Consider the following 27,688-nt stretch of genomic DNA (forward strand, 5'->3'; position numbering starts at 1 on the left):
AATCAGTTATCTCTTGCGTGGGTTTGCTCTCTGAAAACCTAGCACAGAACAGATAATGGGTAAAACGTTGTTGCTGCTAATTATTTGGAGAAACGTAATGATTCTTTTTAAGCCCTGTAAGTTAAATTGGGCTTAAAGTGGGCGGTTTTAACATTTGGGAAACGTTGGTTTTCCTTGAAATCCAATTCCTGGAAAGCGGAGAAGACAAGGAGGTGGGTAGACTGCGCTCTGGAAGAGAACCTCTGACCTATTTCCCCTCTTTTTACACCTTTTCCTTTTCTCTTCTGCTTCTCTGACGACCAAGTTGAGTTCAAACGACCCTTTCAGTTTCTGAGTTCAAGGACCGCGGTGAACACCCAAACGAACGGGGTTCTGGTTTCTCCAAGCCCGCAGTTGCATTTCCTAGCCCGTCACCTCCAGCGTCCAGGAAGCCGGCGTCCCAGATCTCGACCGCGGCCTGGATTCGCAGAGGAGGGGAGGAAAAGGTGGGGGGAGAAGAGGGAGGATGTCGGAGGGGCGGGAGCGGCCCCGGCGCTAACTTCCGTCCCGCCCTCCCAGCCTAGACTGGAGAAGCGGGGCGGCCCGCGCCCACCGTCTGGCGCTCTCCTCCCGGGACGCCCGCCGGACTCCCGGGCCGTCTCCAATTGGCCGTCGGGGGGAACGGAAGCCGAAGCGGAGCAGTGAACCCGGAAGTGCTTCGCGGCGGAGGCCCGGGCGACTCTTTTGAATGGAATCGGGCTGATTCATCGCCGGTTCGCGGAGCCAGAGCCCCGTGGAGTCTGAGCCGCCGCCGCCGCCGCAGCTGCCGCCTCCGCCGTCTTCGCGTCAGCGCTGGTGGGAGACGAGAGCCCAGGCCGCGGCCTCCCGACCCCTCCGGCTTTCAGGTAAGACAGGGAAGGCAGGCCCCGGAGGTCCGCGGAGGCAGCCGCGCTAGGCCGCCGCCAGCCCCGTGCTTTCCTGAGTCACGTTGCCCAGCCGAGTTGCCCCGGGAGGCCCGGGCCCTGAGGGAGGAGCTCAGGCTTCTGCGTCCTCCTCGCCGGTTACTCGGGTCTCTTGTAAGTTAGGCCTGGAAGCGGCCTTCTCTTCCAGGCGTTTCTGCTTCGCTGAATGAAACACATCTTGGGAACCCTCTTCTCCCGATACCAGGAAAACCCTTGTGTGTGGCCTCCGTTTGTGTGTGTCTATTGATAGTTACTCCCGTGTTGAAAAACTTCAAAGCTGGCAGAGGAAACAAGGGAGAGAGAATAAAATTAACTTTCCCATTGAAGGCATGCTTGTTTTATCACTTGTCCTTCTCATGGGCCTTGACCCTTTTTCTCTTAGCGTTAGGATTTCAATTCCCTTTAAAAACCAAACAGAAACCCCAGAGATGCCCTGGTTTTTAACCTTGAAACTCTTCAAAACAAAGTGTGGTTTTTCTGTTGTGCCATTTAACTTACTTTCAGTTTGTCTTAATTGAGTAGTTGTGAATAGATAACATTTCCTGTTTTCAATAAAGTAGTAATCTGCTACTCTGTGTTACCTCTTGGAACTTATTTTTTCCTGGGGACTTACTTTGTGTCTGTCAAAAGAAGAAAAAATGTAAACTTTTCGGAAGAGTTCGAATATAAATCTAGCGACCGAATGAAAAATTCTGGAAATTAAAAATGGTAACTGAAAGTTGATAAAGATTCATGGGAAAGGCAGGCAAGAAGCCTTAAAAATTATCATAGAAATGCAGTTTTAGGGTGAAAATTTTTTTTTTTATTGCTCACAAAAATATGTTTTTAGTGCTGCTAAGTTGTTTATTATGTGGAAAGCCAGAAGAGAGTCACTGATAATGTTGAAAGAACAAAAAAGAACTGAATACAGTTTTGGTGGAGATGATTAAGACAGTGGTGGTTTCCTTGTTTTGTCATGTAAGTCTAGCAACTGGCTCATTTAAAGTTTATAGGTTTTAAATAAATTTAAATTTAATGAATAACTGTACATTTGGAGAGATTAAGATATAGTAGTTCAGAATTAACTACAGTTGTGTTTAGTGAAGTGATATTTAGTGAAAGGCCTGAATATTGTCTTGAATTTGTCCCAGAACAAAATTACTTCTGGCCCACAGAAGAAAGTTCTGAAGTCATCTTTCAATGAAGCCTCACCTGTTGACTTTGGGGTATTATTCCCGCCCTCCCCAAGGTGCTTGGTAAATAATATTTTGCTATTCTAATTGTAAAGCTGCATTTTAACCTCTCCGTCATGGGTTTATTTTATTTTTATGCTTGTCATGTAAACCTTGTGTTTAGTATGTAGGTTTAGAACCCATGTTTGAATATCAGGAACGAGAGGCAATTGTGTTTTTGTTTTTCATTTTATAGCAGTGTTCATTTCATAATTCAGTGTCCACTTCTGAAAGTCTTACCTGAATATTCATGGCATTTATTACTCATGAACTTGTCACATACCCAGTTTGTTGCGCTCATTTGACATTCATATCCTGCTTTGTGATATTTTGGCATCTCCACCTGTAAAATGAGAGATGGATTAAATAATAGCTTCTGGTTCTAAGATGATGATAACAATAACAGTAACAGCAGTTACTGAGTACCTTGTAAATGTCCCAGGCACTGTGTTAGGTGCTTTGTATTTTATCTTACCACTGACTTGCAAGGTAGATATTGTCCTCATTTTATAGATGAAATCTAGATTCTAGAGGAAGGTAACTTTTTCCAGATCATACAGAGAGTAGGTTTGCTTGTTTTTTGAAGACTGTATTTGAGAGAGAGAGAGCACGAAAGGGGTGGGTGGGGCGCAGAGGGAGAGAGAGAAGCAGACTCCCCACTGAGTGAGGAGCCCGATGGAGGGCTTGATCCCAGCACCCCAAGATCATGACCTGAGCTGAAGTCAGACGCTTAACTGACTGAGCGACCCAGACGCACCTGGAGAGTAGGTTTTGAAGCTTGGATTGCGATTGAGGTCTGATTGCCTTCACAGCCTTTCTGGCTCTACACTGCTTCCTTTCACTTTATGTATTTTTCATAGGTTTATATCATGCCTCCCCAAATAGACTATAAATTCTTTCAGTGAAAGTCACTTGAGTTTCTTAGTGGCTCTGTTTCTATATCACCTTATGTACAAGGTAGTACAGGTTTCTCCTACTGTCTGAAAGTTAGCTTTACCCCACTTCACTTTTACAGAAGGCCTGCATTATACCCGTTTTTTTGCTAACAGAAAGAAATCCGAAGAGGATTTTCGCTTTTACAAAATGTTAATTGTTTCTTTGATTTATGCCATTTCCACTTAGGAAAGTTTTTTTTAAGATTTTATTTGTTTATTTGACAGAAAGAGACACAGCGAGAGAGGGAACACAAGCAGGGGGAGTGGGAGAGGGAGAAGCAGGCTTCCCGCAGAGCAGGGAGCCCGATGCGGGGCTCGATCCCAGGACCCTGGGATCATGACTTGAGCCGAAGGCAGACGCTAAACGACTGAGCCACCCAGGCGCCTCTCCACTTAGGAAAGTTTTAAAAGGAACATTCTGCTTTTGGATAGAGGGGGAACCTTGTACTTAATAAATGTTTAATTGAATGCTGTAATTAGGAAACAGCACAAGAAAAGATATTGTGGTAGTTCCATCTTCTCTGTTCTAAACTGGAAAAATCTTGCTTTCAAAATCATATTTATATAATTAAGTTTAATGTTGACTCTTTCTGTTTCTTCCATTGAAGAAAGCCCTTAAGAAAGTCAAAGAAGTTCCTAATTACTTTCCACAAATCAGAAAGTAGAGGAATTAGAAATACAATGAGATCTGGAGTAAAGAAAGGATTTAGCATCAATCTGAGAAGTAGTATGTAACTAAACTGCAGCATGGGTTGAGGAGTACAAAATGAACTAAGAAAAACAATGATAAACTCGAACAGCTAAGAGCTTCATGATTTTGTTTGAATGTTATGAATTACTGGGACAATAGTGTCCCTTGTGAAAGGTTGAAAAGTTAAAAAAAAAAAAAAATTGCCACATTCCAAGTCCAGATTAAGTTAATTTTGAAGAATCTGTTTTTTAAAGTTATTCTTGGTTCTGTACATTTTCTGTAAATATTTGAGAATTGATTTATTTTAGTTCCAACACGAACACAATTTAACTGTATCAGGTTCTCATCAGCTATTAACTCAGCAGGGAGATGAAAAAGTGGAAGATCATCAATTTTTTGATGTGCAACTTTTTTTTTTTTTTAAAGATTTTTATTTATTTGTTTAACACAGAGAGAGAGAGCACAAGTAGGCAGAGCAGCAGAGAGAGGGAGAGGGAGAAGCAGGCTCTCCGCCGAGCAGGGAGCCTGATGCGGGGCTCGATCCCAGGACCCTGGGACCATGACCTGAGCTGAAGGCAGCCGCTTAACGACTGAGCCACCGAGGCGCCCCGATGTACAACCTTTTGAAAGTACCAATGCTTATTTTGTACTCTTTACCAGTTAGGATACTAAAGATTATTCTATGTATGATATGTTAGTTACAGCTAAACACTTTATTCATATTATCTGATAATTTTTTTAAAGATTTTATTTGTTTACTTGAGAGAGAGAGCACAAACAGGGGAAAGGGCAGAGGGAGAAGCATACTCCCCTGCTGAGCAGGGAGCCCCGTGTGAGACTCTGGGATCATGACCTGAGCCAAAGGCAGACACTTAACCTACTGAGCCACCCTGATGCCCCTATCTGATAATGTTTTAAGTAAGGTTAATCATTTCATGATAAGCTCTTGAGTCCTCTGTTTTTTGATAGGTGTAAAAGCTTGCTTTAGATCTATAGGTGTTATGTATGGCTTTTATTTCTAAGAATTGTCTTTCATATTATAGTGTAACCACTTTAATTTTATTAACCCTTTTGCTAAATCCTGCAAAATGCAAGTCCCTCCTCTCCAATATAATTCAGTTAGTACTGTGAAATGTGCCTACTGTTTTGAAATTCACCAAGTGGCAAACTGTGTAGGAAGAAGAATCTGTGTTGTATGAAGTGTAGCCCTGCTAAGGAGGGTGGTGCTGATAGCAGCTAGCACTCACTGTTTACCTCCTGTACACTAAGCATTATGTTAAATGTTGTTTATGTCCACTGTCTTCTTTAATTTTCTAAACAACTGTAAGGTATCCCCATTTTGCAGATGAGGAAACAGGCTCGGGGAGGTAACTGACCCAAGGACACATAGCTTATAAGTATCAGACACAGGATTTGAATCCTGGCACTTGGACCGCAGAGTCATAGCTCTTAACCCGCATATAAAATATGTATAACATAAAATTTACCATTTTAACCATTTTTAGATGTACAGTTCAGTGGCTTTAAGTACACTCATGTTGTACAACCATCACCACCATCCATCTCTGGAACTTTTTCATTTCCCAGTTGCAGTACTTTTGAAAACATAGATCATAATTTTGTTGAGGAGACGATGGCTATCATCTCTGCTTGCAAAACATTTTTTTTTCTTTTAGATTTATAAACAGTTAAAGTCAGTCCAGTGATTTTTTTCACTTCTACATTATCTATTTCTTTTTGCTCATCTTTGTGGACAATTCAGCTTTTGTCCACATGTGAACTTCATCAACATCGTAGAAGATAAAAGAATATGTCACATATCTCTTCAGCAAAACAAGTTCTGGTTGTAAGATAGTGTGTAAAGAAGTCCTTCTTGTGGAATACCTAACTGGATGAGAACCTATTTGTTTTTTAGTCCTGGAAATATATTGTTTGCTCATTGATCCACTTAGCAAATAATTTTTGTGGTGAAATTCAGGTAACAAAATTAACCATTTTAAAGTGAATATTTAGGGGCCCCTGGGTGATTTAGTTGGTTAAGCATCCGACTCTTGGTTTTGGCTCAGGTCCTGATCTCAGGGTCATGAAGTCAAACGGAGCATCCGTGCTTTAAGTCAGCTTGAGATTGTCTCTCCCTCTCCTTTGCCCCTCTCCCGTGAGCGTGCATGTGCTTGCTCTCTGTCTCTCCCTTGCTCTCAAATAAATAAGTCTTGAAAAAAATAAAGGGAACAGTTCATTGTTGTTTAGTAGATTCACGGTGTTGTGCAACCACCTCTACCTAGTTCCAAAACATTTCCATCATTCTGAAGTAAAATCCCTTACCCATTAAGCAGTTTCTCCATATTACTCCTTCCCTGTAACCTCTGGCAGTCACTAATCTGTACTCTTTTTCTAAGGATTCAGGTATTTGGGTTACTTAATATAAATGGAATCATATGGTTTGTGACCTTTTGTGCATGTCTTTTACATAGCATAATGCTTTGCGGTTCATCCACATTCTCACATGTATCAGTACTACATTCCTTTTTATAGCTGAATGATATTCCATATGTTCCATTGTATGTATATTCATACTAGAATTTGTTTATCCTTTCACCTTTTGGTGGGCATTTGGGCTTTTTCCATCTTTGGGCTGTTGTGAATAATGATGCTCTAAACATGCATGTACCTGTGTTTGTTTTGAATACCTATTCTTTCGGATATATAGCTAGGAATGGAATTGCTGGGTCATATGGTAATTCTTTGTTGAATTTTTTGAAGAGCTCCCAAACTGTTTCCAGCACTCCTTGGTTCTTAAGTTCGAGAAGATTAATCTAAGGTATTGTCATCTGAAGATGTATAGTCTGAAATTTTGTTTCTATCAGTGGTTCTGAACTGGGAGTGATTTTGCCCTTCCAGGGGACATTTGGTAATGTCTGGGGACACCTTTGATTATCACGACTGGGTAGGTGCTACCAGCATCTAATGAGTAAAGGCCAGGGATTCTGCCAAACATCCTGTAATGCACAAGACAGTCCTCTACAGCAAAAAAATTTGGTTCTGAATGTCAACAGTGCCAAAGAAACCTGGCTTATACCGTCAATTTTATTGTAATCATTAGAGACTAGAGTGCTGTTACCGGTTTCTTTACATTCACCTTATGATTCTCTAATCATTAGGAAACTTTTTTCCTCTGTTGTTCTCTCTTTGACATTATGGATATAATATGAAAAATTCTGAATTTTCAACTGTGTTCAAATGAAAGCTAAAAAAAAGACTACAAAGATTGTGTCTCTGGTCTTTTCTTTTTGAAAGATGGTGAAATGCTTTGGGCAGCACAATAAAAACTGAAGGATGAAGCAATAGCGATAATGTATTTCACTATTGCATCATTTTGAATAATTACTCTTTTCATTTTCTTGTTACTTTGGCATAGTTGGGAATAACTGACTAAAAAATGATGAACTAATTCCTATGATAATGAAATAGCAAACTTTCAAATATAGGCAATAACATCACTAAGATTCCATAATATATCATGGATTTGTAATAATGTGCAATGGAACTATATGGTAATTACACAATAGAATGTTCTCTTTAAAAATATGAGTAAATTTTCTCTTTGTTCTTTGAAACACCTCTAGAAAGACTAAAAGTCATGAAATGTCAATTCTTACATCTAATTAGAACTGCTCAAAAAAGAAACTTAAAAACAGAATTTGTGTATGGGGTAATCCTCTGCTCTATAGCTCCCTAGGATGCTATTTCTTTCCATATTCTTCTGGAAATGGTGATTAAAATCAGTTTTTATTTCTGTTTTGTTTTTAGGAATTTTGTTTCATTTAAAGTTTGTGGCATAGTTTCCTCCATAGTTCTCAAAGTAATTGTATCTTATTTTATTTACTTTTTTTAGGAGAGAGAGAAAAAAATACTTAGGAAAAGTTATACCTGCCAATATTAGCAAGAGCTTGAGTTAAGAAGAAATTTGTCAAACTCAACGAATTGAAGCTTAACACCTCAAGAGTTGTAGTTACTGACCAGGTGAGAATTAAGAATGTATATAACTTTCACCTGTTCTTTCAGGATATGATATAAAGATGTTATGAAAATGTATTATTTTTTAAACACACATCAAATTATAAATATGTGATAGATATCTAGATTTAAGAGCTCATGAAAGTCATTTAGATAACTAACACTTTTGTTCTTATTTGCTTTCTATAAACTTTTTTTAAAAAATAGTGTGATATAGAACGTTTATTGATATATTTCATTTCCAAATGTTAGTATTTTTATTAAACCTCATTATGTTATCTAAAATGTTTTAGTTTGTTAAATATTTTTTCCTGTTTGCTGAGACATCTAATTTTACTAAAAACACAAATTTGACCTGCCAGATTTTCTTTCCCTCTGCTCCCCACATTGCTCATGTATATTCACAGCATCTGAGGTCTGTGTAAAGTCATAAGAAACAACACTGGGGGAATAGATAAACTGAACACAGCTGGGAATCGACTTTGGCCTGGAATATATATAATGTCTAAAGTATACTGTATGTTGTTAGTTTTTTTCTATTTGTTCTTTAAGTTTATAAGCTTGAAATGGTCCAAAAGAATTTTTTTTCCTTTGGTAATACATTCTAGAGAAATGTCTTTAATATTTTAAACTAGTCAGGTTTTGCCCCTCTCTTTATAAGCCTTTAAAAAAATGCCATGTATTGAATGGTATATTTGAGTTGAGGAATTTTAATGAGAATTTAATGGAGATTTTGTTTGTAAATGCTACTGTTAGAATGTGTTAAGGTCATAAAGCAGAAACTTTGTCTGGACTAACAAGTTTTCTTAATGTGTCTTTCTTTTTTTAAAATGAATTTATCCATTGTGAATCTCACAGACTTGTTGATATAAAGTTATTTATAAATTGTTGTTTATATAAAATTCAAAAACAGCAGAACTAATCTATGCCATTAGAAGTTGAAATTCTATCTTTGCATGGTGGAAGGGACCAGAAAGGGGGCATGAGAGGTGTTCGTAGGTGCCCATAATGTTGTTTTTTATCTAGGTGGTGGTTGTGGGAGTGTTTTCACTTTGTGAAGATTCCATGGCTTTGTCATTTGTGCATTTTCCCGTACGTGGACTTGGATAAAGTTCGCAATATTAGCATTGTTAAATACAGAAATAAATTGTTAGCAGGATCCAACAAACGTGATTAGGCTGTAGTGTAATGATCATGAGTATATTATTAATTTTTAGTTTGTATAGCAGTCCTAACTAGTAAAAGAATATGAACAAATGACTAATTCATTAGCATTTAATTTAGAATATAAATTGTAGTAATACCATTTTCTAAAGCATACATTAGAAAAGGAATTTTAAGGCACAGTAGCAATTTTCAAGTAGACGAAATGCTTCATTGTCACTCTTAAAGTATTTAGTTGTACTGCTATTAACTTTTTAGAATTTGGTTACACTTTTTTGTGTAGTTGAGGTCATATCGATACCCTTGTTATTTCTTTCCTTTGATTTCTTCTGACTTTTTCAAGCTTATAAGAATGTCTTCTATAGTTATTCTAGACATAAAAAACAAATTAGATTGATACTTTAATCTTCTTTGTATTGATTAACTCTAAAATTATCATTGGGAAGAACAGCTGAATTTCCTTAGTGAAAAAGGTATATATGTTCACAACATCTGAAATAAGGCAAAATATCTGTGTAGGTTCTAGAACACTATCTTAATGCATTTAATGTTTACTTTATAATATTTCTTTTAGTATAATGAGTTCATTTTAAGAAAGCCTTTGATGCTAATTCAGAGATCCATAATCTGCTCACAATGTCTTTCACATGTAGTTTTGATGATAACTGACAAGCTGTAAGTTAATTAGCACAGAACTTACTAATGAGGATGTTAAAATTTAATTTAAAATGAGGATTTTTATTTGTACACTCTGAACAAATTGAAGGAAATTCAATCATACATATAAGCATTTCAGGCACTTTTTCCTCATTCAGGTACTTTATTAGATAACAATGAGAAAATATAATTAACTTAATGATAGCAAAGTTTTGAAAGTATGCTAAGATTGCTTGTCTTTAAAACCGGGGATAACCCAAAACCAAAGCAGTAAAGTAAGGTCTGTTAATTAGCATGGAAGACAGCTTCTTGAATTAATATGTGGTGTTAATTAACAGGAAGTCTGATGTTGTGTTGTAATTACCACCAATATTTTTGACATACTGAGTGACTGAAGGTGAATTATATAGATAGCAATTGAGTAAACACTTTTGTGCTTAGGAACGTTTTCCTTTGTTTCTGTTTTCTAGAAATATGGACAGACTTCTTAGACTTGGAGGAGGTATGCCTGGACTGGGCCAGGTTAGTATGTAGACTTTCAGTATTTCTTCGTTTGTAAACTACACATCTTTCTCTAGTTATCCAAAGAGAAAGAAATCACTCCCAAGGAAATCATCTCACAGATAACCTTATGGTAAGAAGCTTACCTTATTGCTGGTTGTTGTATTGCAACACTAAATAACATGTGGGGAACATTTTCTATTATCTTAATTTAATTTTCTCCTAGGAATAAGAATTTTCTGTATTTTTTTTATTTAAAATTTGGGGATATGTAAGATTCTCAAACTTGCCTTTTAATTAAAAAAAAAAAGGAGTCAAAATATCTTATTTCTGGGTTTACAACATAGACTTTAGAAGTAACACATGAAAAAGTAAACATGGCATATTCTTGGCAAGATCCAGAAAACTGACCCATAGAATGTTTGTATGTACAGTTTTAATACTGGTAAATTCCTTCTAGTAGTTATGATACATGGCTGAAATAATATGTAATACCTCTTTTTTTCTCTAAATTTGGTATGTATGGTGTCTTTTTACATTCTTATTAAAATTAAATTTGTTTTTCAGTTTTAATATTATCATCTATCTTGTTTGTTGCTATTGGGCAAATGGCCTCTAGATAGATTTTTTTGATCTTAGAATATTCTGCTTTAGGTGAAGCAGAAATTTTTGCCTTTTTTGAGTTCTACACTGATTATCTTTCCAGTCCTCCATTCACAAAAGTGATAACTGTGTTGTTCCTTTCCTGAGACTTTTATGTAACATAGTGTTTTATGACTAAATTTTGGGAATATTTTTATAACCTACTTTTATAACCTTTTTAGCTACCAGCTTTCCCTCATTTTCATATCACGGTCAATCAGTTTGTCTTCCTTCATTTAAAGTGGTCTGTATTTTGGGAAAGAAACAGTTTTGTTGGGGATTTCGTGGTATTTTAGGAAGTGGAGGCACTTCCGTAAGAATTCCTTAAGTAGGTCTGTCTCATGGCTTCTACTAATAAACCTTTTCCTTTTAGAAAGTTGGAATCATTTCGTGATTCTGTGTTGCATCCTTTATAGACTTCAATTATTTTTCCGTTTTTTTTTTTTCAGTTATTTTTACTTTTGTTAGTGTTGACTATTTATTTCTCCTGTTCTTTACTATCAGCCTACTTCTTTATGATTCTTCATTTTTGTAAGATCTCTGTAATCCATTTTCTTAAGAGGCCTAAGCCTTGGGGTGCCTGGGTGGCTCAGTTGGTTAAGTGTCCAACTTTTAATTTTGGGTGAGGTCATGATCTCAGGGTCTTGAGATTGAGCTGTGCATCGGGCTCTGAGTGGAGTGCGGAGTCTGCTTGAGATTCTCTCTGCCTCTGCCCCTACCCCACATGTGCACATGCTCTCTCTTTCTCCCTATAAATAAAGTCTTAAAAAAAAAAAAGAGGCCTAAGCCTCTCGAAACTTGACCCTTCCAAAGCTGTTTCCATGCTTTTGTAAGCATTCTAGATACCTTCTAGAATTCCCTCATTTATTCTGAAATTAGCAATAACAATGTTAAAGCATATCAAAGTGTCACAAGTGAGCTGAGGTGATAACATAGGTACTGCAAATTTACCTGCATAATATAGGCCATGATACTGCCTTAGTAGAATTCTTTTTTTTTAATTTTTTTTTTTAAGATTTTATTTATTTATTTGGCCGAGAGAGATATAGCTAGAGAGGAAACACAAGCAGGGAGAGTGGGAGAGGGAGAAACAGGCTTCCCGCTGAGCAGGGAGCCCGATGCGGGGCTTGATCCCAGGACCCAAGGATCATGACCTGAGCCAGAGGCAGATGCTTAACGACTGAGCCACCCAGGCGCCCCTGCCTTAGTAGAATTCTTAAAGGAAGTTGCAGCAAATTTAAATGCCCAAGTACCTTTTCTTAAGCATTAGATGCAATAAATTTATATATCCATGTTAGAAATCCATGCTGGGAAATTGCTGGATGTGAAATATAGTTTTACTGACCACAAATTGAGCTACATCATATCTCAGTGACCACTGCAAACCTTTGTAGTAAGTGAAAAACTTAAGTTTGGTTCAATAACCTCTCCTTGGCTCCTGATAATTTAATCACCTCATGTGCCCTCTATTCTTATTTGAACTTAAAAATATGTTATTTGAGAATCTATTATTTCAAGTATGTGTTTCATCTTCCCGATTAGATGACAAACTCTCAATGGGATAATTTGTGGGGTGCTTATTTCTGTGATATCTCCTTTATCAAATACTAGTGTTCAATGATTAATTTTTTTTTTAATTTTATTTTACTCTTGGGGTGACTGTGTGGCTCAGTTTGTTAGGCATCCAACTCTTGGTTTTGGCTCAGGTCATGGTCTCAGGGTCATGGGATCAAGCCCTGTGTTGGGCTCTGCGCTCAGTGCAGAGTCTGCTTGACCCTATCCCTCTGCTCCTCCCCCAACTCATGCTCGTGCTCTCTCTCTCGAAAAATAAATAAAAATCTTCAAAAATTTTTTTAAATTTTACTTTTGTTCTAGATTTAAGATGTAATTTTGCAACAAATGTAAAGTATATTTTTTAATATACAGGAATAGAATGTTGTTTATTATTTATTTTTAATAAAGTAAAAAATATTTGGGTTAAAAGCTACTCTTTCCATTCAGTAATGCATAGCAGCCAGTAAAAGTGGAAAAGGAGACATAAGCAGTTTTATCCCTCCAAAAATAAATGGGTAATGTTACTATCTTACTATTTAATGGAAAAGTCAGAATTTCCTTATAGATGGGGCAGGATACTTGCTGGTAAGTTTGCAGATGGTCCTTTGAAAACATGAGAATACAGACAGAACAGGGTTCTTCATTCTAACAACTCTGAACTTTCTCTGAAACGAAGTGATTTTTCTCTTCTCCATGGCTAATCTTTCCACTTATTCTCTGATCCCATCTTCTCTTGAAACCTTGCTCCTATGCACTGACCCCTTTCTCTGTGTACAAAAATGTTTGTATCCAAAAAACAACAAAACTTCACTGTACCCTGCCACTAAGCCTTTCTTTTATTTATTTCTGGAATTCCTGAAATAATAGCTTATACTCACAGATTATATTATACTTCCTTACCTTCGACTCTTCTGAGGTTATATACTGGCTTCCTCTTCCATTACTTTCCTGGAATTGCTCAAATTGCCCAATCTGTTGGCCTGCCTTTGGTTCCCTTTTCACTGGACTTTAATATATTTTTAAAAGATTTTATTTATTTGTCAGAGATAGAGAGCGAACACAAGCAGGGGAAGCAGCAGGCAGAGGGAGAAGCAGGCTCCCCTCTGGTCAAGGAGCCTGATGTGGGACTCGATCCCAGGACCCTGGGATCATGACCTGAGCCAAAGGCAGATGCTTAACTGACTGAGCCACCCAGGCATCCCCAGTATAAATGTATTAGTAGTTTGAAGTAGAAACAAACAGATTTTTTTTAAAAAGATTTATTTATTTATTTGAGAGAGAGAGCGCACACACACACACAGGGAGAGAGAGAAACAGACTCTCCACTGAGCAGGGAGCCTGATGTGGGGGCTCAATCCCAGGACCCTGGGATCATGACCTGAGCTGAAGGCAGATGCTTAACTGACTGAGTCACCCAGGCGCCCCACAAACAGATGTTTTATTAGAAGTATTAAAATTTGTTAACTGGTAGCTTTAAATTTCAGATGTATTTTTTTATTTGCTAAAGTGTTTATGAACTTGAAATTACTATAAGACATGAGATGATTTATTAAAAGCATTTACTGCTGTAATTTGGCTACTTGATTATAACTATCCCAATTTACGTCTTGGCAACTAAACTTTCCAAAATCTGTGAAGATAAAACCCAAGAGATAGGCATAGCCAAAGCACCGTCATAGTCTCCAGTCTCTAAAAGTTTTAGTTTAAGTCAAGGTAAGCTTAAAAGTAAATGAATTCTCACGGCACCTGGGTGGCTCATTCTGTTAAGTGTACGACTCGGTTTCGGCTCAGGTCGTGATCTCATGGGTGGAGATCTCATGGGTCAAGAGATGGAGCCCCGCTTCCAGCTCCATGCTCAGTAAGGAGTCTGCTTGAGGATTCTCTCCCTCTGCTCCTCTCTGTGCACGTGCTCTTTCTCTCCAGTATGAATAAATCTTAAAAAAAAGAAGAAGAAAAGTAAATGAATTCTTAAATGAAATGTCAGTAGCATCTGTTGGCGTGTATTGTATTTGAATTTGTTAGGCTAGTATTTTGATTTTCTAAGAACATTGTTACTTAACCTAGGTATGTAACATTCTACTCTGTATTGTTCCGATTTTAGTATATATGCTGCTGCAGAAGCAAGCAGAGTATGTTATGTCCTAGTATAAACACACCAATTATGTTTTAAGTGCCTGGCACATATTAACTACTTTGGATACTAGTCCTTATTATAAATAGTGTGATTTAAAAGTATAGTGGTTGTAGGGTTTCTTTTTCCATGATAAAGGTAAATAAGACTGAATCGAGGAGATGATTGAGCTAAATTTTGGAATATATGGCAAGACATATTTAAAGGGTTGGCGAATAGGTGATGTAAGGGAAAATCACAAGGAAAGAAGCTGGTGAATGAATTTGGAGTAGATTGTGAAAGGACTGAATGCCATTCCTAGTGATTTTTACTTTTTTTTTCATAGGCATTATAGTTTCATGATTTTTTTTTTTAGCAGAGTTATGAGATAATTCAATCTGTGTGCCTTTTAAAAAAAAAAAGATTTTATTTATTTATATGAGTGAGGGAGAGAGAGTGCATGCGTGTGCAGGGGGGGTCGCAGAGGGGGAGGGAGAGAGGATCTTGAGCAGTTTCTGTACTGAGCACACAGAGCCCAACGTAGGCTTGATCTCACAATCCTGAGATCATGACCTGAGCTGAAACCAAGATACCCTAACTGACTGAGCCACCCAGGTGCCTTGATGCAATCTGTGTTTTTGTAAAGTAATTCTAGTGGTAATTTGCAGAATAGATAGAAGGGAAGAGATTGAAGGCAGAGTCATCAGTTATATGAAATAACTTCTGATTTATAACCTTTTGGGCACGTAGCAGGCTTTTATTTCTCTATCATTTTTTAAGTTAGCTTGACCATGATTTTACTTTGACAAGTGGAATGTGAATTGGAAATTAATAGGTCACTTTTATGTGGAAGCTTCAAAAATCAGTATGATTTGCCTGCCCTGGTAATCAAGAAAGCATGGAGATGGAATCTTTGTTAGCTGGGTTCCTGAGAGCGAATGACATACCTGCAAGTCACAGAGTCTGTGATTTTTGTGTGAAATGTCTAATTGTTTTGGTCTCTGGTTTTTGTTTTCAGGAACATGATGTAGACCAAACTAAGCACATATGCAGACCTGTGCTGCCTACGTTATCAGTTTGTATCTTTCTGATATAGACGTCAGTGATTTCCAGATGCAAAAAAAGGGGGAAATACTATAGATGAATGAATAGAGGAGGCTTTCTGAAAGTGGTGAGATGTAAGCTATATTTTGAGGGAGTATTTCAGGTGGCTTGATTAAAAAAAAAACAAAAAAACAAAAACTTCCTGAATTGGATGTGTTCTGTTTTATTTGTTATAACTCCCAAATCCCTACAGTATGTGGATTTTGTATACATAACTAATAGTCATTTTTCTGTTTCCCTGTGTCTTTGAGTAGAAATGTTTTTTTCAGTTATTTGTCTTTTGGGTTTTGGTCTGATGTTTTATAGAAAGGATTTACTTAACATAGGAATGGAAAAAAAATGCCTGGAATAAATGAGGAAATACCATTTTCCTAGATGAGGAGTCTTAGTATCCCATGTGAGTTCTCCAATTTAATCATAAATTCAGTGGAGTTCCAGTAAAAATATCAACTGGAATTTTCATAGAATTAGAAAATTGATTCTAAAATTCATATATGAAAAAATAATCCAAGAATAGCAAAGAAATTCTTAGAAAGGAAAAAGAAACTTGCTTTACCAAATATCAAAATAAATTTTAATATTATATGATTCAAGTAGTATAATAGTGGTATATAGATAGGTCAGTGTAATCAAGTAGAAAGCCCAGAATAGACTCATGCATATATGGGAACTTGATTTGTGATAGAGATTGTATTAAAAATTAGTGAGGAAGGAGAGCTGAGCTGTTCATTAAATGGTGCTAGAACAAGTGGCTTTCTATATGGAGGGAAAACTGATACTAGATTCCTACCTTATTTTATATACAAAAATGTATAGCACAGGGATTGAAGGCATGACTATGAAAATCAAACTTTATAATTTTGGAAGACACACCAATTAGGATAGCTATTCAAAAAAAGAAAAAAAAAAACTAGAAAATCACAGTTTTTGGGGCACCTGGGTGGCTCAGATGGTTAGGCATCTGCCTTCAGCTCAGGTCATGATCCTAGGGTCCTGGGATCGAGCCCCATGTCGGGCTCCCTGCTCAGCGGGGAGTCTGCTTATCCCTCTCCCTCTGCCTCTCCCCCTGCTTGTGCTCTGTCTCTCGCTCTTAAATAAATAAACAAAATCTAAAAAAAAAGAAAATCACAGTTGTTGATTAGGATGTAGAGAAATTGGAGCCCTGTACATTGCTGGTAGGAATGTAAAATTATGTAACCTCTGTGGAAAACAGTATGGTGGTTCCTCAAAAAATTAGGCATAAAAGTACCATACAATGCAGTAATTCTATTTCTGTCATTGTATATTCCCCCAGAATTGAAAGCTGGGATTCAGATATTTGTACACCAGTGTTCATAGCAGCATTATTCACAGTAGCCAAAAGGTAGAAGCAACTTGTGTAATAGCGATAGATGAATGGATAAACAAAATGTGATATGTACATGCTATGGAATATTATTCAACCTTAAAAAGGAAGGAAAAACCTGACATCTGATATAACATGGATCAACCTTGAAGACATGATGATAAGTGAAATGAGCCAGTCACAAAAGGACAAATATTGAATGATTCCGCTTATATGAAGTACTAGAGTAGTCAGATTCATGGAGACGCAAAGTAGAATGGTTGTTGCCAGAGGTTGGGGGAAGTAGTGAAGTGGGTTAGTGTTTAATGGTTACAGGGTTTCAATTTAGGAAGACAAAAAATTCTGGAAATGGATAGTCGTATTTGTTGCACAGCAAATGTGAATGTACTTAATGCTACACAACTGTATACTTAAAAATGGTTAAATGATAAATTTATGTTTATATTTATATTTTACCACAATAAAAATTTCAATTACCGTATCTTTAAAATGAGATTAGTACCTACCTTAGATGTTTCTTAAAAGGATTAAATATGTCAGACACACAGAAGATAGCCCAAAAAAATATTTTTTAAAAGATAATTTGTATGACCGCAAAATAGGAAAGCAAAACTCAAAAGATTGCTAATTTGACTGCTTCAGTACATTACTCTTGTCCCAACAAAGACAATAAAAACAAACTTAACAGATAAGCAATAGAAGGAGAGAAGATATTTGTAACATATTCATCTGCAGCACATTTAGCAGAACCACAAATCAGTAAGACAAAAAAAGACAGCCTCATAGAAGAAAGAACATGAAATGGCAGTTCGTAGAACAACTGCCAGCAAGCGTAGGAAAAGATACTCAACTTCAGTGTATGTCAGAGAAATGAAAATTAAAACAAGTATTAGATTTTTTTTTAAACAAAAGTCTGTTGTTTTGTTTAAAAACAAAAGTCATAACAAAATCTTAATGAAGATTTTGAAAAGCAGAAATTTTCACGTAAGCTTTTTATGTAGGTGGGGTGTGGGTGTGGAGTCTGGGTGTGGGAATTGGTTAAGGATTGTATCTCAGTGCTTAGAACATTACCTGGCAAATAGAAGACCATAAATATATGTTGAATATATATGTTGAATGAACACACTGCATGTGGAATATAAATGGTTGAAGTCACTTTGGAAATCAATTTGACAGTATCTAGTAAAGTTGAAAAATGCCCTAATTTCTGTGACTCAGAATCTGTGACTCAGCAATTCCATTTATTCACTTTAGAGAAATTCTTACACATGTGTATCAGGACACGTGTTTAAGGACATTTATTATGACATTGTTTACACTATTGAAAAATTGCAGAATACTTAAATATCTACTTGTGGCAAAAATGTGTTATGATGGAATATTATATTGCAGTTAAAATGAACCAGATTCTTAGACTTAAACATATGAAGAGAAAAATTGAGGTTGTAGAGAGAGATACAATATGAAAGCATTAATGTTAATTCTAAAAACATAACACTTTTTTTAAAGGGTACATAACTCTTGAGTAAACGTATTACAAGTTCTACAGCAGTACTGTCCAATAGAACTTTCTACAGTGACGGAAATACTCTGTATTGGCTCTAACACAGTAGCCGCTAGCCATATGTGGCTGGCTTTTGAGCACTTGAAATGTGAGTAGAACAACTGAAGAATTGAATTTTAAATTTTATTTAATTTTAACCTTTTTTTTTTTTTTTTTAAAGATTTTATTTATTTATTTGACAGAGAGAGAACACAGCAGGGGGTGTGGGAGAGGGAGAAGCAGGCCTCTCGTGGAGCAAGGAGCCGTGGGACCATGACCCGAGCCGAAGGCAGACGCTTAACAACTGAGCCACCCAGGCGCCCCTAATTTTAACTTCTATTAATTTAAATTTAATGGCCACATGTAGCTGTTGAGTCCATGGATTGTGCCTACCTCATGTGACTGAAGAACTGAATTTTTAATTTTATTTAAATGTATTGTTATATGTAGCTAGTGACTACCATAGGCCTAGATAAACCCACACAAATTCATGAGATGGGAGGGAGGCAAAAGGAACTTTTACTTCATATATAATGTTTTCTCTTTTTAATAAACAAATGAACAAACAAAAAAACTAAGTAAAAGAACAAATAGTGAGTACCATTAAATGACATTAAGTAACATTTTCCTTTAGTACTTTAGTACTTTTTTAAAAAGTCACCAAGTGAAACAAAGTCAGAAATGCATTTTAATTTATTTTTCAGTACTTTTTTTCATGCTTTACTTGGGTATTTCATATAACTCTAAAGAGGTTGCCAGAGGCTAAACTATTTAGGGCTTTATAGAAGATTCTCTTCCAAGTGAGTTGGGAAATCATTAGAGATTTTGAGCAAAGGAGTTACACTTACCAAACATTTTTAAAGAACTTGGGTACTCTAGAGATGAGATGTAAGATGGAAAGAATGGAAGCAGAGACAAGAAGCTACTACAATACTGTTTTAAGATAAGTTATAGATTATAATGTTTTATTTTTATTGTATATTTATCTGCCAGAGAGATTCTGGTGTAGCTTGAGCCAACACAGGTTAATGTGTACAATTAATCTTTATACCTGTCATATTTGAAATATGACCTTTATTTACTAAAAGGTGCAGTAGCATGAAAATGAGCAGGCATTTACAAAAGCCTTTTTATGATTATGTTCCTTGAGTGCTTTAGTCTGTATTGACAATTTTTATATAGTGATGGATGCTCCTGGTTACCTTTTTTTCTCTTTGATTCTTTGAGTATCTATCCTTATGTGATCCTCTGAACACTTACAAAGAGCCTTTCTAAACATTGGTAGATTAATTTGGCCATTTTTCTGCCTATTAAGAGTAGGGAAGGGTCAAGAAATTGTAATTGTTTTATTTCTTTGCTTAACTACAAATAAATAGTGATTTTGCTTTAGAAACAAAGGAAAAATACAAGATGCCTTTAGTTTTTTTTCATTTGCTGCACTTGTCATGTAATAATTTTATTATTTTTAAAGTATAGTTTCTAATTATTCTATTCATGTACTTGAGCTGATGTTTCTACTGTAGAAAATTAAGAAAGGTCAGGTCAATAGCAAGCTAATTAGAGCACACTCTTTCTAGTCATCATTGTAATGTAATTCTTCTGAATAGATATTAAACCCCATGAAAAATGTGGTGCTCTGGAGAGGTCTCAAATCTACTCTTGAGAGTGTTCAAGTGAAAGGAAAACAAATTCCTGGTGGGTGCGTTATAGTTACTCTCTGTCATTTTGTTTGAACATTCTAGTGAGTGGTCTTTCAGTGGGAAAGATCTTTGATACTTGGTGAATGTTAAATTTCTATTTTGATATGAAATTACCCTAAATGATTTTGTTTGAATTCTTTAGAATATAAAGGGAGCAGTTATTTTCAGTTACAGTGAGATTATCTTCCAAAATTAATCACATTCTGATGAAATAGAAAATCAAAATTATGAGAAAAATGAAACATTAAGATTTTAAATTTGAAGTCAAGTATATGATGGATCTATGACATTTGATACCATTTTTGGTAGAAAAGATACATGGGATGAGAAATAAGATACCTCTGTCTAATATAGGAAACTGAGGTATTGCAATATAATCTCAATATGCCAAATGTATGGGATGTTATAATCTTGAAAATCCAGTCTGTCTTTTTCTTCTCTACCTTCTGTATTGTTTTACATATTTGATTTACTGGCTACATTGCTCATTTGGTACATTGATCTTTGTGTTTCCTATCTTACACTTTTGTAATGTAACTTGTAATTTTTCAGATCATATTATCATTTGGACAGTACTCTAGATCTCATACTCATCTAAAATCGGGGAGACATGGTCAGTGTTCTCTCCCACAACACACAGTGGTTCTTTGTGGGATGTTATCTGGGTTGAGTGCCCCAGAAGCATGCCACCAGAGCAGGGCAGTGGTCTCCACTGAGCAGCCTCCCAGTGCTGCTTTTCATATTGTTGCTGGTGATTTCACAGGCTCTAACTGCCAGGACACTGAGTGCCTGTTCGGAGCACCATGGGAGGGCTTAGGGACAATAAAGAATAAATTAATGATTATGGTAGTTATACTTTTCTCTTACTCCTATGTATATTTTCCCTCTTTTTATCCGTGTACATTCTTACCTGCCTGTGGTAGCTCTCTGTTGATAAGTTCTTTATTCCCTTAGTGTTCTAAACACCAGAGCCTAAGTAATCAAAAGCAAAATGCTTATCAGAAGTAGATGAAACAACAAAACCTGGTTTTGGAAAAGCACCCCTTTCTGTTTTATATAAAAGGTGTTCTTCTACTAAATGGAAATGGCTTATTTTATTACCTAGTAGAATACATAATAGCCGTATCACTAAAGGGAGATAATTTTGATTTTACTTTAGTTTGCATCTGGTTCCACAGTTTCTGGCTACTATTTCCTTCCCATTCCCTACCCCCCCCCATTTCTATTTTATAGGCTAAATGAGATTTTTGCATATTTTATAGTTCAGTCTTTCAACAAGATTCTTCCTTAGGGGTTTCCATGAGGGCTGTGAACATTGTAGCAGTACTGTAGCGATATTGTAGCAATATAATGAGGTATTCTGAATAGGGAATGTAATTGTCAATGGGATCCAGGGCTAATGTCTGGATCCCTAAAGAGAACCCACATATTTTGACAGTTGTATCAGGATTCCCCTAGAATTTATAGAAGGTGGGTGGGGGAGAGGATGAGAGCCAAATGGACTGATGCTGAGTGCCTCCCATGTTTTGAGGTGTCTATGAATTTAATCTCATTTAATCCTCACAACAATCCTATGTGAGTAGGGATAATTATTCCTGTATTATAGGCTTGAGTCACAGAACTAAGAAGTGAAGCTAAAGTTGGAACACAAGTTTTTCTGATGCCAAGGGCTGTTCTACATCAATATTTTCTCAGGTAGATAATCTTATAGTGTTGTCCCTGGCTATTTGCCTCATAAATTAAAAAACCTTAAATAATCTGGAAATTTTTATTGCAAAATGTAGGTGAAGAGTAAGAAGCTTGCTTTTTATTTATTTTTAATATTTATTTTTGAGAGAGAGAGAGAATGCATCTGTGTGCCCTTGGATGCAGTGGTGGGGATGGGCAGAGGGAGAGTGAGACAGAGAATCTCAAGCAGACTCCCTGCTGAGCGCAGAGCCCATGTGGGACTCCATCCCACCACCCTGAGATCCTGACCTGAGCTGAAATCAAGAGTCGGACGCTTAACTGACTGGGCCATCCAAGCACCCGAGGTGCTTGCTTTAAAAAATTTTTTTTTTTTTTTAAGATTTTATTTATTTATTTGACAGAGAGAGAGATAGTGAGAGCAGGAACACAAGCAGGGGGAGTGGGAGAGGGAGAAGCAGGCTTCCCGCGGAGCAGGGAGCCCGATGTGGGGCTCAATCCCAGGACCCTGGGATCATGACGTGAGCCGAAGGCAGACGCTCAACGACTGAGCCACCGAGGCGCCCCGCTTTTTAAATTTTTAAGAAACAAAAATATTTGAGAGGGTTTTCCTTTGTTGTGATATGTCATTCTTGTTTCATGTTTTTTTTTTTTTTTTTAAGATTTTATTTATTTGACAGAGAAACACAGAGAGGGAACACAAGCAGGGGAGTGGGAGAGGGAGAAGCAGGCCTCCCGCTGAGCAGGGAGCCCGATGCGGGGCTCGATCCCAGGACCCTGGGATCATGACCTGAGCCGAAGGCAGACGCTTAACAACTGAGCCACCCAGGCGCCCCTTGTTTCATGTTTTTTTTCTTTTTTTTTTTTTTTTAAAGATTTTATTTATTTATTTGAGAGAGAGAGAATGAGAGAGAGCACATGAGAGGGGGAAGGGTCAGAGGGAGAAGCAGACTCCCTACCAAGTAGGGAGCCCGATGCGGGACTCCATCCAGGGACTCCAGGATCATGACCTGAGCCGAAGGCAGTCGCTTAACCAACTGAGCCACCCAGGCGCCCCCCCTTGTTTCATGTTTTAAGAATATTTAAGGAATGAGTGAATATTTCATTTTATTCTCTATGATAACATATAATATATACCTTGATATATTGATAAAAGTAGAGGATACAAATAGTACAACTTTTTAAAGAAGGTTTATGTACCTTACTCCTTTTAGTTTATAAAACATTTTCCTTCCTATTCAGAAATTGATTAGTACTCTAAAGTAATTGTCAAAATAAGTTGTTTCATTTAAAAAATTATTTTTGGAAAGAGGCTTCTCTCATTAAGCTAATTTGAATGACCGGTCTTGTTGTACCTTGACTTGTAATAATGAAAGAAGAGGTACAGAGAGCTGTTTTATTTGAATAATAGACTTGCCAATTAGCCATCAAGTGCTTCCATCTGTGAAATTGTTGATCAGATGGGTTAGCTGGGATGTTTCCAGACTAGGGCATCATAAATGGCACTTGAAAACTGTCACTTTGATGATGAGGTTTCAAGTATTACACGGCTTGGTGCTGTGGAACCTTTTTTCCTTTTGCAGTACCATGTTTTTTTAGAACATACTGATCCCACTTACGAATTCTGGGGCATCAGGAGAACTTGGAAGACCTGCCACTGATGTAAAGTTCTGCTTAATCTGCTGCTCTGGCCCATGCTGAGATTGGTTTTAAACCAGAGTATTAGCAGCTTCTTTAATGGCCTGCACAGTAACGTTGGTTGGTGATCTGACTAGCACAGACAGGCAGTGCTCACTGCCCATGGGCTATGGAGCTGGCTGGCACACACTGGCAAGTTTCTTTGCACTTTCCCATTAATATAAACTCATTTTCAAATGTCTCCCTCCCTTAAATAAATGTATGGTAGTCTAGTCTAAGGCCACATAGATTTCTACATGTAGCAATTGTATGAAATGAATTTGACATCTGCCCTACAATTTTTTTAGGATTTAAATTACTTATTGGTAGTTCTTGCATTTTAAAATTTGTTTAGTAATTTGGAGATATACATTTCTGGAAAGAATTGTCATACGTTTTTCCTCACTATGCCACATCTTCCTTGCTTGGTCTTGCAGGATATTTTCTTTAGTAAGTTGATGTCTTTGGATGCTTGTGGTTATGATTAGATTATGGAGTCCCTCTCTGGTCCCCAATTTGTGTGGGGATAAATTCATGCCACCAGCGTGGCTTGCTTTCTGCCTTGGCATGGATATCTAATTCAAACTCACTGAGGAAGGTAGTATATATTGGGCAACAATCAAAAGGCCACATTCTGGAACTAGACTAGATCTGAATGGTGACAGAGATCTGTGGAAGAGGAAAAGAGAATGACAGTACAGTGTCAATGTGCAAGAAAGTGGATGTTTGGGATCTTGTTCCTATTTGTTTTTCTTCTAGGGTATATTTTCATACATTAGCATCATCCGCAGGCCCTTCAGCCTCCCTGAGCTATCTCCCAATGAGAAAAAAAGTATCAATTCAAATGTTTTGTTGTTTGTTATTTTGGATTACCTGATGACTGCCTTTTTTATTCTCAGGTTTGGCTGTTATTCTCTCTCGCCTCTCCTAGGCAAAAATGCCCAGTAGTTAGTAAATAACATTGATTAAGCAACAGTTTTCCATCTCACAGGTGAAGAGATTGACGCATACAGTAATTAAGTAACTTACGACCTTTGAAGGAAAAAATATGATTTCGGAGTAGAACTGAAAGACTTGCTTTCAGGTGCTCCTCTGTAGAGCATTAAAGAGCAGTATGAGAAAGGGAGAAGAGAAAGAGATGTGACAGTGTCACCTGTACCTTCCTTCCCAAAAGAATAGAATTTTCCCCTGGGCTTTTTGACCACAGCCTCTCTTTAATGCTCTGTAATACTTTTTCTTCTGATTTTTTTTTTTTTTCTGTCCCTGTTTCTTTAATTTCTCTGAAATAGCAACTCTGTAGTTTTTTGGTTGGTATCCCAAATAGTATTATGAATAGACAAATGCTTAATGAAGTTAAGGTAGTGGTCAGGAGTATTTCTAGGAAATCTTGGAGAGAGATTTTCTATCCCTTAATCTCTATCAGTTATGCCTCAGAACTTTGAGCCTTTTATGCTTCTAATTAGCATAAATCAAGGAGTTTGAGAACGAAACAAGGTATTTTTAAATAGGCAGTTACTTTAAAATAGGTATGACATGTTAACAGAGTTCAGAAGTTAGAACTGTGTATATATGTTGAGTATGTGTCCTTGCCATTTCTGTCTCCTTCCCTAGAAACGAACACTGTTACAAGTTTTTGTCCTTCCAGAGATTCTGTATTGCTGCTGTCCAGTAGAACTTTCTGTGAACAAAGAAATGTGTTATACTCAGCTGCCCAGTATGGTAGCCACTAGCCACATGTGGCTGTTGAGCCCTTGAAATATGGTGCTATGACTGGAGAACTAAATTTTTAATTTAATTTAAATAAGGTTACATAGCTGCATGTAGCCAATGGCTACCATATGGGACAGTGGAATGTACATGCTTAATAGAATATCCTGGATACTGTCCCATCCCATATTCAGTACATAAAAAGCTACCTCATTTTTCTTTAAGTGATTGTTTGCTATTCCCTTTTATGAATGAATCATGACTTACTTAACCAGTCTTCTATTGATACACACTTAGGTCATTTCCTGTGTTAATGTTTTCAAAAAGATATTTACTGTAACATTGGCAGCTTTAAATTTAGGCTTCACCACTTACCTTGATCACTGTGGGCACATTGGTTAACTTCTTTGAGCCTCAGCTTCCTCATTTATACTATAGGCACAATAGTACTCACTTTGCAGGATTATGTGATTATTAGAAGTAATGTTAGGTAACAGACCTCCAAAATGGTGCTAGGAGCTCATATTAGGAGTGGTAGATAATGATAGCCTTTGTGTTAACTTATTATTTTAACAACGAGACCGTGACAAGCCCAGAGGTCTATTTAATGTTGAATTATGGCAGAACATTCAAAAGGCTTTGCTTAGCTCAATTTAGGTTTGTAAGTACAGATAGTTTCCACCTTTTATTCACTTGACTTCTCTGAATTGTACATAGCCATCTGTAGATTACTTTTCATATGCTAATTTAGAACTTTTGTATATCAGCTGGCAAAATTGTACATGTCAAGCTCTTCCATAGTGCCTTTCTTGTCAGACAATGGTTAAATTTAAGCAGGGTCACTGACTTTTTTTTTTTTTTTTGGTAGTTGACATACAACATTATATTAATTTCAGATGTACCAACATAGTGATTTAACATTTCTTTGCATTAAGACATGATCTAGTTACCATCTGTCACCAGAGTTGTTATACTGTTATTAACTATATTCACTGTGCTGTACATTGCATCCCCACAACTTACCTCTTTTATAACTGGAAGTTTGTACCTTTTAATCTCCTTCAACTATTTTGCCCATTCTCCCTCCACCCCTCTTTCCTGGCAACCGCCAGATTGTTCTCTAAGAGTCTGTTTCTGTTTTGTTTTATTCATTTGTTTTGTTTTTAGATTCCACATATAAGTGAGATTATGTGGTATTTGTCTTTCTCTGACTTATTTCACTTAGCATAATACCCTCTAGGTCCATCCATGTTGTTGCAAATGGCAAGATACGGTTCTTTTTTATGGTTGAGTAATATTCCATTGTATTTATGTCACATCTTTATCCATTCATCTGTGAGTGGATGCTTAGGTTGATTTCCATATTTTGGCTATTGTAAATAATGCTGCAGTGAACATAAGGATGCATGTATCTTTTTTAATTAGTGTTTTTGTTTTCTTCGGATACATACCCAGAAATGGAATTGCTGGATCATATGGTAATTGTATTTTTAATTTTTTGAGGAACTCCCTACTGGTTTTCATACTGGCTGTATCAGTTTACATTTCCCACCCCCAATGCATAGGGTTCCTTTTCCTCCACATCCTTGCCAATATTTGTTATTTCTTGTCTTTTTCATAATAGCCATTCTGACAGGTGTGAGATGGTTTTGATTTACAATTCCCTGATGATTAGTGATATTGAGCATCTTTTCATGTGTCTCTTGGTCATCTGTAAGTTTTCTTTGGAAAAATGTCTATTCATGACCTCTGCCTATTTTTTTAAAACATTTATTTATTTGAGAGAGAGAGTGTGCGAGCAGCGAGGAGGGGAAGAGGGAGGGAGGGAGAAGGAGAATAGACTCCATGAAGGGAGCCCCATGTGGAGCTCGATCCCAGAACCCCAGGATCATGACCTAAGCCAAAGGCAGACACTTAACCGACTGAGCCACCCAGGTGCCCCTGCTCATTTTTTAATTAGATTGTTTTTTGATATTGAGTTGTGTGCATTCTTTATATATTTCCAATATTAACTCCTTATCATTTATATCATTTGTAAATATCTTCTCCCAATGAGTAGTTTGCCTTTTTGTTTTTGAAGGTTTCCTTTGCTGTGCAAAAGCTTTTTATTTTGATTTAGTCCCATTTTTTATTTTTGCTTTTGTTGCCCTTCCCTGAGGAGACATCCAAAAAACATACTGCTCATATTGATGTCCAAAAGCTTACTGCCTGTGTTTTCTTCTAGGAGTTTTATGGTTTGTGATCTTTAATCTATTTTGAGTTTATTTTTGCTTATCGTATAAGTGGTCTTGTTTCATTCTTTTGCATGTAGTTGTCCAGTTTCCCCAATACCATTTATTGAAGAGACTGTCCTTTCTCCATTGTATATTCTTTACTTCTTTGTTATAGATTAATTGATTGTATAACTGTGAGTTTATTTCTGGGCTCTTTGTTCTGTTCCATTGATCTCTGTGTCTGTTTTTGTTTCCAGTACCATACTCTTTTGAGTACTATAGCTTTGTAGTAT

At 36.9% G+C, this 27,688-nt stretch overlaps 1 protein-coding gene across 2 annotated transcripts in view; it reads left to right on the forward strand.

The window, feature by feature from the left end:
- Window positions 1–563: 563 nt before the first annotated feature.
- The window catches only part of PSMD14 (proteasome 26S subunit, non-ATPase 14), a 103,993-nt gene continuing 76,868 nt past the window's right edge, over window positions 564–27,688 (forward strand). Inside the window, exons 1-3 of one of the 2 annotated variants that reach the window (XM_045868753.2) lie at window positions 564–884; window positions 7,671–7,798; window positions 10,084–10,135. In XM_045868753.2, the coding sequence (XP_045724709.1) occupies window positions 10,088–10,135 (48 nt within the window). In that variant the 5' untranslated portion in view covers window positions 564–884; window positions 7,671–7,798; window positions 10,084–10,087. Of the gene's footprint in view, window positions 885–7,670; window positions 7,799–10,083; window positions 10,248–27,688 lie in introns of those variants that run through there. The other variant, XM_064586615.1, reaches the window with a different exon arrangement.

This window comes from Mirounga angustirostris, unplaced genomic scaffold (genome assembly GCF_029215605.1).
Source record: "Mirounga angustirostris isolate CCGP_5_RB_7025 unplaced genomic scaffold, mMirAng1.0.hap1 SCAF_3, whole genome shotgun sequence".
Classification (NCBI taxonomy): Eukaryota; Metazoa; Chordata; class Mammalia; order Carnivora; family Phocidae; genus Mirounga; species Mirounga angustirostris.